We start from the raw sequence: 18,621 nt of genomic DNA, 5'->3' as shown, positions 1-18,621 counted from the left end.
GCTCAGGGCTTTGCCTTGGCCAGGCTATGGAGCAGGATGAGGGGCTCCCCACATTAGCCTGGCCCATGGGCATCACTTCCATGTGTCCCTGCATTAACAGCAGGTCTCCTTACTGCACAGACCCCACCACCACCTCCTGTTCCCCCCTCTGGACCCCACTGGCTTTGCACAGCCCTACCTCTCCCAGCTAGTGCTGCCCCACAGCCACAGACCCGCTCCCTCCCTTCCGACAGGGCCCCACAGTGCCTCAAGCCAGCCTCAGTGCAGGAGTAATGCCACAGGCAGGGAGGAGGAGAAGAGGAGGTGGATGAAGATCGTGCTGGGCTCCAGACCCTAAAGGGAGGCAGACAGCAGCATAGGGCACCAATGGGACGAAAGGTGCAAAGTCCCTTTGGGGCTCTGCTGACATTGTGTTTGCTCCAAACGCCCTGGACATCCTGCAAGCAGCAGATGCCTTCATCCTGAATCCTGGTTTTGGGGTTGTTTCTCTAGGGGGGCTAGCAGATGGGGCTTTCATAGCCTTGTGGGGCTGAGCTGAGCCCCGGGTGCTGGGGAAAGGGTGCTGCATGGTACCCAGCTCCAGGATAGGGATGTGGATCTTCATCCAGCAGCCCCTGCTAGACGGGTTGGTCCTCAAGTGCCCACAGGCAGGACCTGGGACTCTTTGAGCCCAAACCAAGGCAGCAGGCTGGGGCAGTGGAGAACAGCTCCAGGAGGTCATTGTCTGAGTAGGACATCACATAAAGCCTCTCAGAGAGGGCAAACTTTTCCCCAGGGAAGTGGCATCCACAGGAGGGTGCTAGTGATGTGCAAACATGTAAGGATGCACAAATGCACCCCCTGGCATTTGTCATTTGTCACAGGGTGACAGGGGCAAGGGTGGGGGCCAGGATCTTAGCGCTGGCAGGACAGCACAGCCTGGCTCCTGTCTCTCTGGGGTTCGCAGGCAGGTGAGTAAAGAGTCTTTTTCCCTCCCTAGAAGCAGGCATCAGTTGTGCCTAAAACATGATTTGACCCAGCTACTTTTCTAGGGCTTTAATTCGCAGAGGGAAAGGGAAATTGCACCTTTCAGCCTTCCAAGGACGCTCTGGGTCCCTCTGGCAGAGCCGAGCTATGGGAACAGACCTGGGCAGAAGGAACAGCCCCTTCACCCAGGGGAAAGGGACAGAGTGAGCAGAGCAACACCCAACGCTAGGGTGATGGACCAGGGGAGGGAGCAGGGCGGAGGGAAACCACACAGCGAGAGAGATGCAACAGAGAGTAAACTGTGGTTGGACTCACAGGGGCAGCAGGTATAGGCACGTGCAGTAGGTCAGGTCGGATGCAAGTTACACTTTAGTTTGTTATAAAGGAAAAAAGAAAAAATAAAATAAAGAACATGGGCTTTTGCTTAAGGAGGAAACCGAAGGGGGCCGATTGCGGGGGCCCCGGGGCAGGGGAGGGAGCACGTTCAGCACATGCAGCTTAACAACAGGAGAGGGGTGACCAGGGCTGGGGTTTTGCTGTCCTGGCTTTGGTGTGCCTGAGGGCTCTGCTGGGCAGGACACACCTTCCCCTTTCTGATCCCAGCATCCAAACCATGAGCATGTCTGGAGGCTCCCTGGGCTCCCCCTTGCTGGGAAACAGCTCTGCTCAAGGCGGGAGCAGAGCCTGGCCATGTGCTTCCTTGCTGGGCACACTGGATGTCCACAGCACAAAGCCCTGTCCCTGCCAGCAACAGCTCCTTTTCCAGCCATTGCTGTGCCCCTCCGCCTCTCTGCAAGAGCCATCAAGTGCCTGGCAGAAAGCAAGCCAGCAGAAAGGGCTGGCGGTGTTTTATCTGCAGTGGGAGGTCTGCTGGGTTAAGTGGCTTGTCATTTCCTATGCGTCACTCCACAGCCCAGCATCTTTGAAACACACACACACACACACAAACCAAGCCTCCATCTTTGGGCAGCACCAAAAGGAGAAGGGATGTGTCCCTGGGGGCTGGATCCAGCCAGTGCTGGATCAGGGGGTTACACGGTGCTGGGATGACATCCCCATTCCCAGGAGAGGACCTAAGCCTGAGCTGCTCCGTGGTCTCCCCAGAGAGAAAGCAGGAGTCAGGGTCAGCCTGATACATAACTGTGTCCCTCCCTTCTCCACAGAGCCACAGCCATCAGCACCCTTGCAGTAACAGCTGGCTGGGGAGACCAAACCACCCCTTCTAGCACCATCCTGCTAGAAAAGACCCTACAATAACCAACCAACAGTGCCAAAACTCTCCCTTTCCATCAGTAACTCCTCAATAAATGCATCACCATGATGGGTGGAAGATGTGCATTCCACAGCAAGACCCCTGCTTAGTGTCCCCAGCTGAATGCCTGTCCACAGCACATCCCAGGATGGGAGCGAAGCATCAGCAGCTTGGCTCCATGGGGCAACACTGGGTCAGGTGGAAGGGCAGGAGGAGTTGGTACCCCAGGGACAATCCACCAAGCACCCTGCCCTAGGAGCAGGGATAGGGTAGGAGAATGCACTTGGCAAGGGGACCCTCTGCCTTTTCAGATAGATGGCATGGTTGGGAAGCATGAGGACAAACCCCAGCCAGGGCAGGGGGATGAGCCAGAAGAAGCAGCAAGGCAGGGCCAGGGGAGCATGGGGAAGGGATCAGCAGTTCCCAGAACATGCTGTTTTCAGTAGAGGAGCCTCCATCCACTTCCAGAGCATGCCGTTTTCCTGTGAGGCCAAAGGCACATCACCAAGCTCCCCCTGCCAGGCCATGGCTCTGGGTCCATCTGGGCAGCAATCCTGAGCCCAGCTCCCCCTAAAACCTGTGTCTCACAATCACCCCTGTGTAGGGCTTAGCTCTGAGCAGGGTTCACCAGCCCCCAGCTCTGCTCGCCCTCTGCAGCACCCAGCCTCGGGCAGCATCACCTCCTGGTGAGGGGACCACAGCTCACAGGGGCCTGCAATGAAGGCTGCAATGGAGACAGGAGCTCCCCCAGCTGCCCTGGGGGGTCAGGATGGGTCCCGCTAACAGCAGCTCTGCAGACGACCCTCATCAGTCAGTGGTGACAGAGCCGAGCATAACCAGGGCTAAGGTGCCTGCAGCAGCCGCAGGGGCCAGACAGTCATCCATTAGGGGAATGAAATCAGAGCTGGCATCTCCCAGGGCAGGGGACAGACAGTGAGTCCCTGTCCTGGGGGTGGGACAGGGCAGCCTCAGCCCAGACACCCAGAGCCAGCAAGGCTGAAGGTACTGGGAGCAGTAGAGCTGCTGGGTGAGACCTGCAGTTCATGGGGCAGCGGGGACCCAGGGAAAGGGTGTTCCACAGTGCCAGGGAGCACAACCCTCGTGCTGAGCAGGAATCAAAGGGAGAAGGAGGCATAGGCCAGGAGGGGCCATAGAGCAAAGTAGGGCTCACAGCAGCACTTGTCCCCGTTCCCATCCCCAGCCTGTGACAGTGCTCCCAGACAGTCTGGCTGTGCCCAAAGGAGATGCTGGCAGAACAAACATTTCTCAGTACAAAATGTAAAGTGGAGGAGATGGGATACAGGTGCTAAGGGACAGTGGAGCTCAGGGACTCTCCAAACGCAGCCAGTAAGGCTGCAGGACTGGGACGGCCATGGTCATCACCCTGCTACAAAACCTTAGCACAGGGGCATATACTGCAGGGTCCTCATCACCACCTCTAAGACAGGGACATCTCTGGCAGCAGGAACTGGCGCATCTAAGGTACCAGAAGAGGTACCTTAAATGCCCCAATATATACCAATACCCCAAAAGTGTCCCAGCAGCTCCTCTTGGCTGCAGGAAGTGTATCCTATAAGAGAGCTGGCACTCTGCATACCCATTACCCAGATGCCATCCATACCCTTGCCAACAACACACAGGGACAAAGCCTGGACATGCCTCATCCTGGCCAGATCCCAGGCAGCTCAGGGATATCCTCCATCACAAGGGGGCTGAAAGCACCTCCTGGGCACAGCACCCTCATCCCCTCTCTCTGATCAGCTACTAACTGGTCCTTTGGATCCCTCCTATTGGCATGTCATCCCGTCACAGCTCCCATCCCAAGATCTGCCTGCCCAAGGGAATGTGATCTGCAGCCCCTTCATCTTGCAGCATCCCCAGCTGCCAGCTCCAACCAGGCGGGATAGGGGCAAACAAACCCCAAATCACACTCACATAAAGTCTTTTGGCAGCCTTTGTCTGAGCCAGGATGTCCATGCCACAGCCAATGAAGGCTGTCAAGGGAGACAAGGCAGCAGCGATGTGCAGCTCTCTGCACTCCCACCCTCACCAGACACAGCCAACAGGTCGTGCATCACTCTGACATGTTTTGGGTCCTCCTGTCTAGCCACATTCAGCCCTGTCCTCAGCACCCACATGCTAATCTGTGGAGCTCAGCACCCACAGCAGCCCCTTCCCTTCGCAACCCTGGCACAACCCCACAGGGAGGGCAAAGGGGCCAGGGGCTCCAGGCTCTTTCAGCCACATTCCCCCCATAGCTGCCAATTCCTGCAGCAATGGGGGAGAAACTTCCCCTGCATGGTGCCACACCCCCACATCCATCAGTTCTTGCCCCCAGCTCCCAGTCATCTCCACAGCCTTAATCACCCCATCATCTGACAAAGCCAAGCCCCCTGCATGCCAAAGCCCCAGACTCCAACACCCCAGAAAGTCCCAGTCCCTCAGCACCACACACATTACAGCACCCCAATGCTTCCAGACCCAGATATTCCCCATCCTAATGCTCCCAGATACCATAAACTTCTAGCATCCTCCACCCCAACACCCCACATTCCAGTGTCTCCAGATATTTGCACCCCGACATCCCTCATACCCGTGCAGGGGTTCCCCCAAGCACTCAAGTTCCCCCCCCCCCCCCGAGCACCCCAACACTCCCAAACATCCTTAGTCCTCCGGCTCCTTACACCCTAAATCCACCTGACACCCTCACACACCCTAATAGCCCTCCCCACACACATACAAAACCCCCAAAAACACACCAGTCCTTCCAAATCTCCCCCAACCTCCCCGCAGCCCCTGGGACAGGAGGCAAGGAGAAACTCCACCACAATATCCCATCCCATTGCAACCCCATCCCCATCCCACCTCCCCTGGACAGGTCGATGATGCCCAGGGCATGCAGTAGCTTGAGGCTGGAGCAGAGCAGCAGGATGATGCCCACCGTTTGCAGCCCCTGCGGGTCCCAGAGCACCCCAGCAACAGACATCCCCCCAGACACAGCCCCAGCAGGCAGCTGGTCTGAGAGCAACAGACCCAGCAAGGGAGGAGAGGGGAGGGCAGGGGAGGAGAGTCCTGCCTTGGCCCTCCCTCTTCCCGCCCCAGCACCCTCTGGGGTCCCTCGGGGCACCCGGGCTGCAGAGGAGGAGGGAGACCACACAGCTGCCCAAGGGGCTTAGAGGTGAGCTCTCACCCCTGCACCTACACAGCCTGGCACGGGCGCCCCACCACTGGGAACCACAGAGGGGTGCAGAGCTGCCACCAATGGGTGCATGGAGGAGGCTTGGCTACTCCTGACTCTCACCCAGCAGGGGTGAGCTCATCTCTCACTGGGACATTGACGCTACCCAGCCCAGGAACAGCCCCTCTGCCTTATCACAAACCACCAAATCTGGCCCCCTCCCCCAGCAGTGCCCCACTTTGCACGCACCCACAGCATGGCATAAGGAGCGCCCTGCCTCAGAGCTCAGCCTTGCTCCCCAACCACCTCCACAGACAGCTGCCACTCTCCCCTCTTCCCTTTTCACCCCCTTCTCCTTTCCCCTGCACCTCTTTGCACCAGTAAGTCAATCACAGCCGCATGCAAGATGACAGCACGAGGAGGAGCCACTGCCGGGGTCTGCCAGCCCTGGGTACCTCGTTTGCTGCTGGAGTTGGACATGCCCCATGGGGTGCTGCCTGGGGGGAGTGCAACATGGAGGGGCAGCCAGCTGAGGGCTCCCTGCAGCCTACCCAAACCCCTGCGTTGTGGGCAGCAGGGCAGAGACCCGAGCCTGGCAGCAAGGGTTATTAGAAAGTCTTTGATCCAGTTCTTCACACACCTCTCACCTAAAAGCTGCTTCTGATCTGGCCACCCCTTCCTCCAGTGGCACAGCAAGCCCCTGGGGAGATGCCCATGGCAAATGAGACATTTACCTGCATCCCTGGGAGGAGATGCTGCAGCCAAGCACAGACATTATATGGAACATCCTGCTACCTGTGTTCCAGGGACCACAACCCTACAGAGCCCTGGCCAGGGCACCTGTATTCCCACCTGTGCCCAGTCCTGGGGTCTAATCCCACCCCTTGGAGGGGAGAGGTGACAGAGACCCCTCTGAGCTCTCACAGCATGCTGTAGCCCAACACAACCGTGTGCTAGAGAGCCCCAGACCAGCTCCAAGACCACTTCTCCCACTGGACTCCAAAGTTTGATCTTCCATCAGTGGAACAGGACTGCAAGGCAGGGCTGTCCTAACAGGCTCTCTTGCTGTCTAGCTTTATTGTCTTTTCTCCAGCCTGCAGTCTTCTCTCAGCTCCCCATGGCTGAGCAATCTCCCTGCTCCTCCATCCACTAGCTCAGAGCCTTTCTCTGGGGCAGGATGCAACAGAGTGGGATTCCTGCTCTGTGTCCAGCTGGGTCCACTTGCTCCCCTCTCCAGGCACATCAGCAACAGAAAAGGCAAGCCAGGCCAGGGGGAGCTGGGAGGGAAGCAATGTGAAATGTAATTAACATGAGGCCGGAGGGAGAAAAGATTCAACAAGCTAATTACATCTGGCTGGGCTGAGCGGGACATGACACCACGCAGTGGCAGAGTTGGTGGGGTGAGTGCTGGGGGTGCTGCAGTCCTTGCGGAGCTCGGTGCTGAGAGAACTGCCCTTCCCTGACCATGGCAGCAGAAACCACAGCCAAGGGGAACCCAGAACCAAGTCCCCTTCTCCCCCAGCTTCACCCTCTCCAGGCTGGGCAAAAGAGTGCAGCCCATCCTGTGTCCATAGCAATATCCAGGGCTGATGTCCTCTGGTGTGGAGCACGTGGAACGTGCTCCAGAGGTGAATGTAGGGTTGATGGGAGACCTTCTTCTCCAAGACCCAAGGATGCGGCCCAGCTGCAGCATGCCTCAGAGTGTAAGGCTATGCTGGGATCCAAACTCAGAGCCCAGCCATGGCTACCATACATCTCTGCGCCTTGCCCTCCTGCTTTGCAGGCCCTCACCATGAATGAGCATCTCTCTCCTGATTCAGACCCTGCCCAGCCCTTGGAAAAGGAAACGCAAGGGTTAAATCCACTGCACATGGGGAAATCTCTGGTGCACCCTGGCCCCTGCAGCTGCCCAGTATGGCAGGCTGAAGTTCATGCTCCAAGATATACCACACCTTGCCCTGACCTCTCAGATCTGTCAAGCACGCTGGGCTGGATGGTGCCCTGAGCCTGAGGACCCCTGACATAACGCCTCAAAGGGCTGGTCCCTCCTGCAGCCAAGGATCCACGCTGGTGCCAAAGGGGTTCCTGGAAAGCAGGGCTTGACACAGGGCTTCAGTCTTGCCAGCACCACGGGGATGCTAATTTTCTCCCCTGCTTGGAGGGACCCTCACCCTACGTCAGGTGCCAGGAGGTGGCCATGCTGCTTGGTGCACAGTATCCTCCGGGGTGCTGGTGGCACCCAGGCTGCCTACTGCTCACTCCTGTTCCTCCCGGACTCTGGAGGGGTTTGGCACTCTCCCCAGCCCCTCTTCCTCCTCCGTATCCTCAGCTCTGGAGCAGCAGCTTTAACCACCTGGGGAAGGCAGGGGCCAGTGCACCCCATACTGGGGGCTCTCCAAGGCACCCTCAATCCTGCCTACCCCACGTACAGACCCTGACCCAGCTGAGGCAGGGACAGCCCTGGGCAGGCACCAGATATCTTGCTGACAGCAGTCTGCAGCTTCATCCAATACTCATCAGAGGCTGGGCTACACAGGCGGCTCTCCCGCCTTTCACCTCCTCCCAGCCGGGACCAATTGCTCTGCATTGAATTATTGATGCTGCACTTCAGGAGCCAGAATCAATAGCGTTTCTCTTTGTCTGCCCCCTCCCAAGCACTTGGCCAAAGCAGGCTTTTGTCAGGGGGCTGGAAGGCCCTGGGCAGCTCTGCTGGGAGATGCTGGGGGCTGGGGACAGGCACGGTGGCACAGGGCATTGATGGGGTGACATGGCCCGTCACTGATTAACCAGTCAACTCCAGCATCGATTGCCCCTGGAGCACAGCACATCCACAGGAGATGACCAGCACTGCTGCCAGACAGCTGCTCTGGCTGTGCCAACAAGGCTGCAGGGGAGTACAAGGGGAGACATTGAGGCGGCCAAGGGGACAGGGTGAGGGTGTACAGACAACCAGCACTCCTGTCCAAACTCTTGCTCAGAGGGGGGGCCAGCTCCAAATGAAGGATGGGTTGCTTGGTGCCTCATCAAGCTGAGTCTGGGAACCCACCAAGCTGCAGTTCCCCCACATTGTCTCCCTCCCCTCTGCGGTCCCTCCAGGGGCAGAGTCTCACTGCAAGATGCCCCCACTGAACCCAGGGCTCAGGTATTTTTCCAGGCTCCCATGGAGATGCTCCATTCCCAGTGGCACAAAACCTCTCAGTACAACCCATCCCCAGGGCACCACCAGCCTGGGCAGAGAAACAGCGATGGGCAGGGATGGGGCAGGGCAGCAGCTGGAGCAGGGGAAGCATGGCAGGCGCTATTGATGGCTCTGGAGCCGGGGGTGAGGCCCGTGTCCATTAGCAGACCTGAGCCATTAGTGTACGGTTTCACACTCTTTGTGGTCCCTGTGCTGTCACTGCTGCCCAGGCACGGCTGGTAAACACCCCCCTGGAGGGGACTCAGCATTTCCCAGCCCCAGACCTGCCCGGGGCCTTCCCCAGAGAACAAACTGCTGCCTTCCAAGCCAAGGTGGAGACATGAGTGACCCATGCAACAGCATCTCATCCCAACATGCAACTGCTCACCTGCAGAACTCCCCTATGGTATGCAGGACCCAGCTCAGCCTCAGCCAATTTCTGCTCCTTGAGCAACACATTTCCCTCCGTTCCAGACACCTTTTGCTGATGGGAGCAATTGCTGCCAATCCAGAGCACCTGAGTCCCACTCCCAGCATCACAACTGGGGTGAATCTCCAGGCAGGCCAGAGGGGATGAAGGTAGAGGGGGATAGGAGCAAGTTGTGCCTCTCCATGCTGCACAGTGACACCAGGTCCTCCTGGGGACAAGAGAGGACTGGCAGCAAGGCAAGGAGCAGCCACACAGGCCAAGGGAAGGCCTCTGCCTTGTCCTGCAGCTCTCAGTAGGGTTGCTTCAGGGGCTGGGGTCTCTCTGCCTCCCTCTTCTCCACTGTGGTGGGAGCCAGTATGCAGCAGAGCAGCCACAATCGATGCCACTGACTTTCGTCCAAAGCCTTGAGCAGCTGAACAGAGGAGCAAAAGCACAGGGAGGGCAGATGCACCACCAAATCATCAGCAGAACTGCAGAGGGGGGTGCAACCTGTGCACACTCAGTGTGCCACTCCCCAGGTTCACAGGCAGGATGCCTTGTATTGAGCTCAGCTGCTGCCTCAGTTTCCCTCCTGGCAATATCCACCTAGGAGCGCTGCTGCTGGAGCACAGGGACAAAGTGAGCAGTTAAGCAGCAATAGAAGCTTCCACTCACCATGCTTTCTTGTCCTGCAAGCAGGTTTGAGGGACCAGAGTGAGGGATACCCCCACCTGCACCAGTGGACCCGGCAAACTGCCTGTCACCTCCTCAACGTGCATGTGCCCTAATGCTCGGGGCTGGGCAAGATGCAGCATCCTTCAGATGAGCTCCTGCAGGCATGGGCAGGGCACAGAGCCATCACCCCTGGAGTCCAGGGAGTACCCAGCCGAGCTGTCCTGACCTCCCTCCTACCACACACAGAGCCTCTGAGCGTATCCTGGCTCTGCCAGCTGCACCCCACACACACTGCTCAGCACCTTGCAGGGCCCATCCCCAGCCACGCAGCACCCCCTGTGTCCTCCCACACTGCCTAGGTGCCACAGGGTGACCGGGGGAGAGCCAGAAGCAGGGAACACAGCAGGAACCCATTCTGCCCAGGCCTGGCTGCTCTGCAGACTGGTCCTCAGTCTGACACCTCATGTTCTGCGTGAGGTGACCGCAGACCCTGCGGACACCTTGTTCCCATAGAGGTGCTGGAAAACATCCTAGTGCTTACTTGTACGCTCACGGAGTCCCAGCCCACAGCCCTCGGCACACATCAAAGCCACCACCATGCAGCAGACACCCTGCCAGCCCTCGTCCCCTCCCCACATACCCAGACACTGGGACCTTGCCCGGAGCAGGCAGGACACCCCTCTCCTTGCATCCTACGCCCCAGCGAGCAGCAGATGGACACCATGTCCCAGGACTCCCCCATGGATGCAGCATCCTTGTCCCCGGAGCAGCCACCACCTCCCACACCCGTTACCTTCCAAGGACACAGGCTCGAAGAGGCCAAATTGCTCCAGCACCTTGACGAAGAGGACCAAGACCACCAGCACCGCGATCATCTCAAGGCCTTCCAGGTTCATGGTGGGGGTGTCTCATGGCCCCCCACCCACCACCCCTCCCCACCACAGCCCTGAAGCCCCCTCACCCCAGTACCGCAGCCACCAGACCATACATCCCCAGGTACCCCTGCCTCCGTCCCCAAGGGGGCATCAGCTGTCACCCCTCTACTTGGGGATGCCCACCATGAGCTATGGGTGAGCAAGGGGTCAGTGTGGGGCTGTGGTGGGCAGCTCAAGGAGCCACAGCCGAAAGCCCAAGCAGGGCAGGGCTGTGCCTGTGAATAAGAGCAGAGAGAGGCCAACTGGAGGGAGGCGTGGGGGGGTGGCAGGGCTGGGGGGGCTGGGGGGGAAGGAGGCATGCCCTCCCATTCCAATGACACCACCTCCATCGATTTGCTTAATGCAGTTGCTAAGGAAACAGGCCACAGATATTAAAAGGCACTCAGTTCCCAGGGGGGGACACGGGGAGGGACAGGACGCTGGGCACTGGCTAAACATCCAGGATGGGGATGACTCAGACTTGTCCTCTGTGCCCCACACGCATGCCAGCCCACGGGGACCACCAGGGCTGAACACCCTGAGGTCCCCACAGCCATCTCCTGGGGAGGGTCTGGGGCAACAGGTCCAGCTGCCCCATTTCCATTCATGACCCAGGGGTCTCACTGGGAGATCCAAGGGGATCTCCAAGGGAGTGAGGAGTGTGATGTAGGATGCCTGAGACACTGCCAGACCCACAGGCAGTGCAGCAATAGGCAGAAGAGGAGGACCAAGGGGCCCAGCCAAGGTCACGCAGGAGCTGCAGGCAGAGGGCGAACCCAGGCGTTCGGTGCCTCCAGCACACATCCGTGCACAGCCAGTGGGGCTATATTTAGCTTCTATGCTTTTTTTAACAACATCCCAGCCCTTGTCTGGCTGCTTGGTCACAGGCCAGAGGGATCAGGCGCCCACTGGTCCCTGCCCCATTCCCTTGGGATGCATGGGTTCTCCCAGGGATGCCGCTGGCACTGCCTATCCCTAGCTGATGAGTTCCCGGAGGTGGGGCATGACACAAGACTGGTCCCAACTCCATCACCAGTGTGGCAAGCAGGGAACAGGGCTATCCCCATGTGACCTCTGCCCTCCCAGCTCACAATGTAACCCCCAGGAGCAGAACAACTGCTCCAGGCACGTGTGGGGTGGCCATGCCCAGGCTATGGTGCTGACTGCCTGCACAGCTCTAGGGCCATCCTGCCCTCACAAAAGGCCCTGCAGACAGGACCAGGGCACAAAGCCTCTTTTCCTCCCTGTTGTCTTGGTGCAGAGAGGGGAAATATGTCACCCGGGAGAGGAGGTATCACCGTGAGACACCCATGATGGGAAAAGCAATGACAGAGGTGCTGGCTGATGCTGCAAGAGCTGCCAGCAGGGCTGCCCAGCACCAACCCCGCAGGCCCAAGGCCCTCACCCGGACCCCCATTCCCAGCCCAGGAGGCTGCAGGTTTGTCCCCTTGCAGAGGACAGAAAGGGCTGGCTCAGCTCCAGGTCACAGCATGACTGGTTTATCTAGCAGCCGTGTGCCACCAGGCTTGGCATCTCAGGGCTGTGCTCCCACAGCTCTGACACCAGCAGAAGGTGCCAGCGATGCATTAGAGGCAGCTCGGGGAGGAGATGAAAGTCCTCCCTGGGGAAACATTGATCAGGCTGGAACTTTTCAGACCTGACATTTCCTTTTCTTGGAAAGAGGCGAGTTTCCAGGCACTGAAGCTGGATTTCACCTGGCTGGCTCCCAGCTTTGCCCTTGAGTCCGTCCCTTCGGAGACAGGGTGGCAGAGACCTGTTGCACTCTCGGAGGAAGTTTCCCACTGACACCAATTGCATTTTAAAGCCACTTTTCTTGCTGAGCCCTGGTTGAAATGGTTGAAATCATCCTCTCCTCAAGCCTCCGGCTGCCCCCAGGGTCGATTGCTGTCCCATGAACCATGGGGCTATTTACACAACCTAACTTTGGGCAGACACAATGGTAGAGGAGCTCTTCCGGCCTGAGCCTGGGGCAGATCTCCTGCAAAGGGACCTGCTCAGCCCACGAGAAAGGATCATCATCATCCCCTTGCGCGTCTCCATCAGCATCATGGGATGCTGGTGCTGAAGGGCACAGAGGCAGGTCAGCCATGGAACGACAGCTTCCCCGCCTGCCCTCCTGCCCATCCCGTGCCAGCCGGGCTCCCCGGTGGAGCTGTGATAAATCACCTGCCAGCCGCCATGTCAGGATTACTCATTTCCATGCTGGAGCCATTAGTAAAAGCCCTCCACTGTTCTCTGCCAGCACAACTCAGAATACAACCAGTATCCCATGTCCCAGTGCCACACACTGTACTGGAGCCCAGCTCCCACTGCCCCCAGACTCACTAGGGCTGCTTGCCCAGAGCACATCCCCTCCCTCCAAAGGCAGCTCCTGATGGGCTGGGGGTGTCAGGGGATCACCCCCTTGGTTCATCCAGGTCCCCAGGGCTGCACCTCCGTTTGGAGCTGCCCCCAGGATAGAGAAGACACAGGGGACCAAATGGAGGGCTTTGCCCATGGAGCCAGACCCACAGCAAGGGATACTCAAGACGCCATCTAAAACATATGCACCCCACCAGAAGTAGGATAGGGCTTTGCCCCCATCCCTCCAGCTGACATTACTCCCAGGGGTGGCTCCTTGCCCCTGCAGACAGCCAGCATCTGGCCATGCTGTCGGAAGTGCCACAAGGCTGTGGTTGAACTTCACAGGGAAAGGTCACATGGATGGATGGATGGATGGATGGATGGATGGATGGATGGATGGATGGATGGATGGATGGATGGATGGATGTAGTAACACCCACCCTGGGCAGGAGAGGCCCTGCCTGTCCGAGACACATGGCACTGGTGCCACCCCTCCTGCCCTGCTCCTTGCCTTGGGGGTCTCAAAGCCCCCAGCATGCACATCCCACTGCAGCGAGGCATAGAGAAACCCTTCTCCTGGGAAACCAGGACCCCTGCCACATCCCAGAGCATCCCAACACACCAGCTGAGGAGCAGAGATGTAGGTTATGCCCAAAGGGACCAAAAGCCCCAAAATGCAGGTTGAGAGCCCCAGCATCGGCACTGGGCACCCCACAGAGTGGAAGGCATCAGGGAGCCCTGTCTGTGTCCCCATCCCACAGCGAGGGGCAGTGGTACCCAGATTCCGACAGCACAGCAGAGCCAGATGCCCCCAGAGTAGCCCTGGGCACTGCCACAACCCAGCCGTGGATGCCAGTGGCTGCTCTCACACACAGCAGAACAGGAACAGGGCCAAGAGGAACAAACAAAGTGACTGAGAAGGAGCTCGAGGTGCCCCAGAGAGGCGGAGAGGATGGTCCCCAATCCCCTTCTCCCATGCCAAGCTCCTGGCTCGCCTCACCACATAACTTCTGGAAGGGGAGAGGATGGGCCAGCATCACCTTGTCCCCCTCTGTCCCCAGCCCCGTACCTTCGATGCCGCTGATGATTTTGAAGCAGCGGGTGGTGAACCAATAGGAGATGAGGAGGAGGATGGCAATCAGGGAGGCATAGAGCAGGCTGTCGTTGTGCAGGGATGTCCTCTCCATGGCTCCATCCCCTGTGCCTGCCTGTGCCCCCCACCCAGCCCCACCGCGCTATCTGGGGCAGCCGTGTCCCGGCAGTCCCCCCGCCGGAGGAGCCGGCCGCCACGGGCAGGGAGGCGGGGGGCCGCATGGCAGGCAGGCAGGTAATTGGGAGCGTTGTGTGAGAGCCAGGCTCCCAAACCAATTACCTTAATTGTGCTCAGGCAGCACATGGCAAACAGTTAAAAATAACCCTCCCAGCCCAGGGGGAGAGTGGCACCATCAGCCAGGAGAAGGAAGCAGGGGGCAGAGAACAGACGGGGCTCATTACACATGTGGCTGCATCTCTCTGGCACTGGGCCAGCAAGGCATCACCACAGCCCGATGGCTGCTCTGAGTTCACTGATGACCCCGGGACACTGAGGGCTCAGCCACCTTGCAAGAAGAGCTGGGAGTCCTGGAAACGGGGCTCCCCAGGGAATGACGCTGCAGCCCCAGATTGGCACATGCCAGGATCTCCACTGAGATGCCTGTGCCCGTCCTTGCTCCAGACAGTGGGCCTTGAAGGAAGGTCTTTCTGCAATCCTACTGGCACAAAGAGCTGGGTCAGGCAGAGAGGTGCCAGCACCTCATCCCCTGCACCCCAGCACGGCACCTTCCCAGGGATGCCTTGGGACAGCATCTGCTTTTCTCAGCTTCGAGTCAGAGCCAGCCACCTCAGTTCTTGCTCTGCAATGCTGGGTGCACTTGGGCAGTGCCGCTGTGGGTTTGGGCGCATGCGCTCACAGACCCCAAACCCCGTGGGACTAGCTGCACCCACGTCTTAGACACCTCCGGTCCCCATACCATTCTTGTCCCCATCAGCCGCCCCATGGGACACATGGCTAGTGAAGATGCTGGACCCAAGTGTTTCACCAACATGCATGCGACACCTCTTTGTGTTCAAGATGTCTCATCCCAACCCCTGCAGCTACAGCCAGGGGACATGGCCACCCAGCTGTGTGGTGAGGAGCACAGCATCACCTCAGTGTACTCCTTTCAGAACCCAGGCATCCAGGTCTGTCCCTCCCTCCCTCTTCTCTCACCCAAGACAGGCTGCTCTACACAGTACAGGGTGGCAGAGTGGCCCCGGCATGTGCCCATGGCTCGGCCCTGGGGAGGGCAGCAGGCCCTGTAACACTGTGCCAGGCTGCAGCCCAGGCTGGCACCGACTCCATGCCACATCTGCCACTTTGTGCTGTGACAGTAACAGCCATGAAATGTCCCCTGCCCCAGCCACCCCTGCCCCAGCTCTCTGGTGCTGCCGGCAGCGCAGCCCTGCCTCACAGCTAAAATCAGGCACCCCACCAGACACCCGCTGTGTATAAATAGAAATGCCCAGGAACGGGGTTTCTTGCCCAGAAAGCTGCTCTGTGCACACAGCATGCCACGGGGCAACACCCAGAGCCATTGGGTAGCAAGGTCCTGGTCCCTGTCCCTGTCCTCCCAGCAGCTGGGTACAGGGAACTGTCCCCTGCTGTAGAACAGGAGCAGATAGGGAGGGAGCAAGGCAGTCACCCATTGCAGAGGGAGCTGTCTCGTCAGGAGGGGTCCATGCACCCTGACCACAGGCAGGCTCTGCCCTGCTTGGGAGCAATCCTTGTGTGCTATCCATAATGCTGTTCCTAGCCTAGTGTGCCCAGAATGGGACTGTTGGGCCACACCAGAGGTGATGGTGCCTGGGCACATCTGGGCAGCAGCTGCCCAGGTCCCTTAGGCTCTGCTGACCTGCCAGGGCAGCCAGCCTGATGGATAGGAACCTCTCCTCTTTTTTTTTTGGTTCTCAGGGCCTTCATCCATTAGGGAGAGTTAAATTTAGGTTACAGCTGATCCCTTATTACCTCGCTGCTAATCAGAGCGCGAGCAGATTATTAATAAGCACATTAAAATATTGGCAAAATGCTATTTTTGGGAGGTGAAGTCACAGTTTTAATCTGGTTAATTGATTGAGTCATTTCTTTTTCCCCCCGTTGGCGACCTGTCCTTGGCTAGCTCCCCAGGGCACCCACCCAGGAGGGCACCCATCCCAGGGCCCACCTGGCTGGGCACCCACTGCCCTCTGTAGTGAGCTCTGCAGGACCCCCTTCATCTATGCAGGGAGGGAAGAGGGGCTTATTGGCATCCAGAAAAGGCTGATAGAGGAGGACAACAGCTGGAGGGGGTACAGCAGCCTGGTGACCCATGTGCCACACTGAGTAGGGCAGCAGCTAGGAAGGAGGGGATGCTGCAGCCCCACATCCTGCTCCCAAATCTGAGTTCTGAGCCTTAGAGGGACGCAGAGCTGACTGGATCTGGGTTTCACCCTCTTTTGGCTTGCCCCAGAGCTTGGGGAGACACCAAGAAGAGGATGAACAGTAGCCGGTGCCCCACTGCCAGACATGCCCTCTGCACTCATCCAGCACCGCACACCCAGCAGGGCTGCAGGGGCAGCACAGGGCTGTCAGGACACCCACTGCAGACCCAGCTCCGTAGTGTCCAACTGCAAAGCCCAGGGCACCAGTACAAGGACCTACAGGACATCCTTGAAGGTGCTGGGAATAGGAACACCCCAAGGTCTTCTTCCCACTCCACTCCCATCATCTGCAGCTGTGCTTCTCACACCCAGGGCTGGACTCAGCTGACTCATCCTCTGACCCTTCCACTCCTACCTAATTGGCCAGTGCCCAATGGAGCCAACTAGCACAGACAGAGCCGGCACTGCCTGTGGGCACAACCAGCCTGTGGAGCCTGGCACACCGCTGGGCATGAGGGAATGTCCCCCACTGCAGAGGATCCCTCCGTTGCAGATCTTAAGTCCCTGTGGGCAGGGAGGGCACAGCAGCTGGGCATGACTCACCGAGCAGATACTGCTCCTGCATCCCAGCCCCCAGTGCTGCATCAAGAGCATCCCAGGGTGCCCCTGCCATCCCTGGCCCCTAAGGATGGGTGTAGACTGGGGAGACCCAGGGGCTCCCTTGGCTGAGGAGAGGTCAGAGCCTGGGAGGGTTTTCCCAGGCAGGCTGGGTCCCAGTGAGGGTGGTGCCAGTCCCAGTCCCGCTCCAAGGCATGTCACTGTCACTCTGGCCCAGTAAGGGCTTCCCCAACCTCCTGGCACAGCACATCCCTCCCCAGCACCATTGTGGCCTGGAGGGGCAGTGCACGGGTCCCAGGCAGGTAAAGACTATGTGGAGGGCAACCTGCCCCTATGATGGGGATGCAGGGATGGGAGCAAGAGCCAGGCATCCAGGATCCCGGCACACACAGACACATGATGACCTCCCTGAGATGTGCCCACTGGGGTCAGGAGGTGGCTCTGGGCTCACACCCAGGCGAGGGTCCTGGCCAGCTGGCTGGGCTGCACAAGGGCTGGCTGTGACAGCAGACTGGGAGCGCGCAGCACGCAGCTCTGTCCCAGGATATGAGCCAGGGAGGATGCAGGCACCAGGGTGTGTCCCTGCCCCAGCCTTTGGGCACACCCAGGGCTTCTCCAGCCGCATGAATGGTGGACACAGCCCCAGCCCTGGAGGAGGTGATGCCTGGCGTGGCAGGGAAGGGTCAGACCAGCTGCGATTTATTTGCACAGCAGTTTTTTCACACTTCGCTCTGCACCAGTCCTCTCCCCGGATAAAACATTCCCATCACCCTAGGTCCACAGGGGACCTTCAGGGGCTCCCAATGCCTCCTGCAAGCATCTTCAGCTTTGTCCCAGACAGAGCGCAGTACAACTGCCTCTGCCTGAGGCTGCATCGCTCAGCACCGCTCAGTACCTAAACAGCATCTCGCCTCCCTCCCCAAATAGCTCCACAAATCCCAACAGACAGAGACTCCCTCCCGCAGAACAGAGCCCCCGTGGCCCCCAGGGTGGCACCTACCTTGGGAGAGGTTCCCGGTGACAAACTGGTAGAAGAAGCGGATCACCCGGCCCAGCTGCCTCTTGCAGCGCTGCTGGCAGTGGCTCATGGCTCCAGCTCACCGCGCTGGGCAGGGACCCAGCCTCACGCCCTCCCGGCCGGTGAACAGCCCCCCGGCTCCTCCGAGCAGCAGGCAGTGCCCGGCGGAGGACGGAGCCTTCCTTGCCCGGGGCCAGCCTTCGGGCATCGGCGGCGGGGCCAGCCCGGCGGAGCGGGCAGCGGTAGCGCAGCAGCCGCCAGGCCCCGCTCCCAGGCGGCCGGCAGCCCGCCGGGAAGTTTATCTGTGTTGGGATGCTCCCGCGCGGGCTGGCTGCGATGCGGAGGGGCAGGGGGGCGATGCCCCTCCCAGGGCTTGGGCTCACAGAAGCTGACCGCAGGGTCGGAGAGGGAGCGGGGTGCCCGGGAGAGCCCCCCCGCCCTGAGCCCTGCCAGCCCCCTCCGTACTGCAAAGTTGCAGGGAGAGGCGGGGAGTAGCGGCAGGGGGATGCCTGGGGCCGGGGGAGCACAGCGGTGCCAGACAGCTCTCCCGGAGAGGCGGATGGACGCCTCCCTGGCTGGCAGAGCCTCGGGTTGCCCCTGGCTTCTGGTCCGCC

The 18,621-nt window shown here is 59.4% G+C and overlaps 1 protein-coding gene across 3 annotated transcripts in view; it reads right to left on the bottom strand.

The window, feature by feature from the left end:
• Window positions 1-18,621, bottom strand: part of KCNIP2 (potassium voltage-gated channel interacting protein 2) — a 44,822-nt gene that overhangs the window by 6,382 nt on the left and 19,819 nt on the right. Inside the window, exon 1 of one of the 3 annotated variants that reach the window (XM_065672090.1) lies at window positions 10,452-10,554. The exons of the other annotated variants lie outside the window; for them this stretch is intronic. Coding sequence (XP_065528162.1) covers window positions 10,452-10,554 — 103 coding nt within the window. Of the gene's footprint in view, window positions 1-10,451; window positions 10,555-18,621 lie in introns of those variants that run through there. 3 annotated transcript variants of the gene reach the window in all.

This window comes from Lathamus discolor, chromosome 3 (assembly GCF_037157495.1).
Source record: "Lathamus discolor isolate bLatDis1 chromosome 3, bLatDis1.hap1, whole genome shotgun sequence".
Classification (NCBI taxonomy): domain Eukaryota; kingdom Metazoa; phylum Chordata; class Aves; order Psittaciformes; family Psittacidae; genus Lathamus; species Lathamus discolor.
This window is presented reverse-complemented; position numbering and strand designations above follow the sequence as displayed.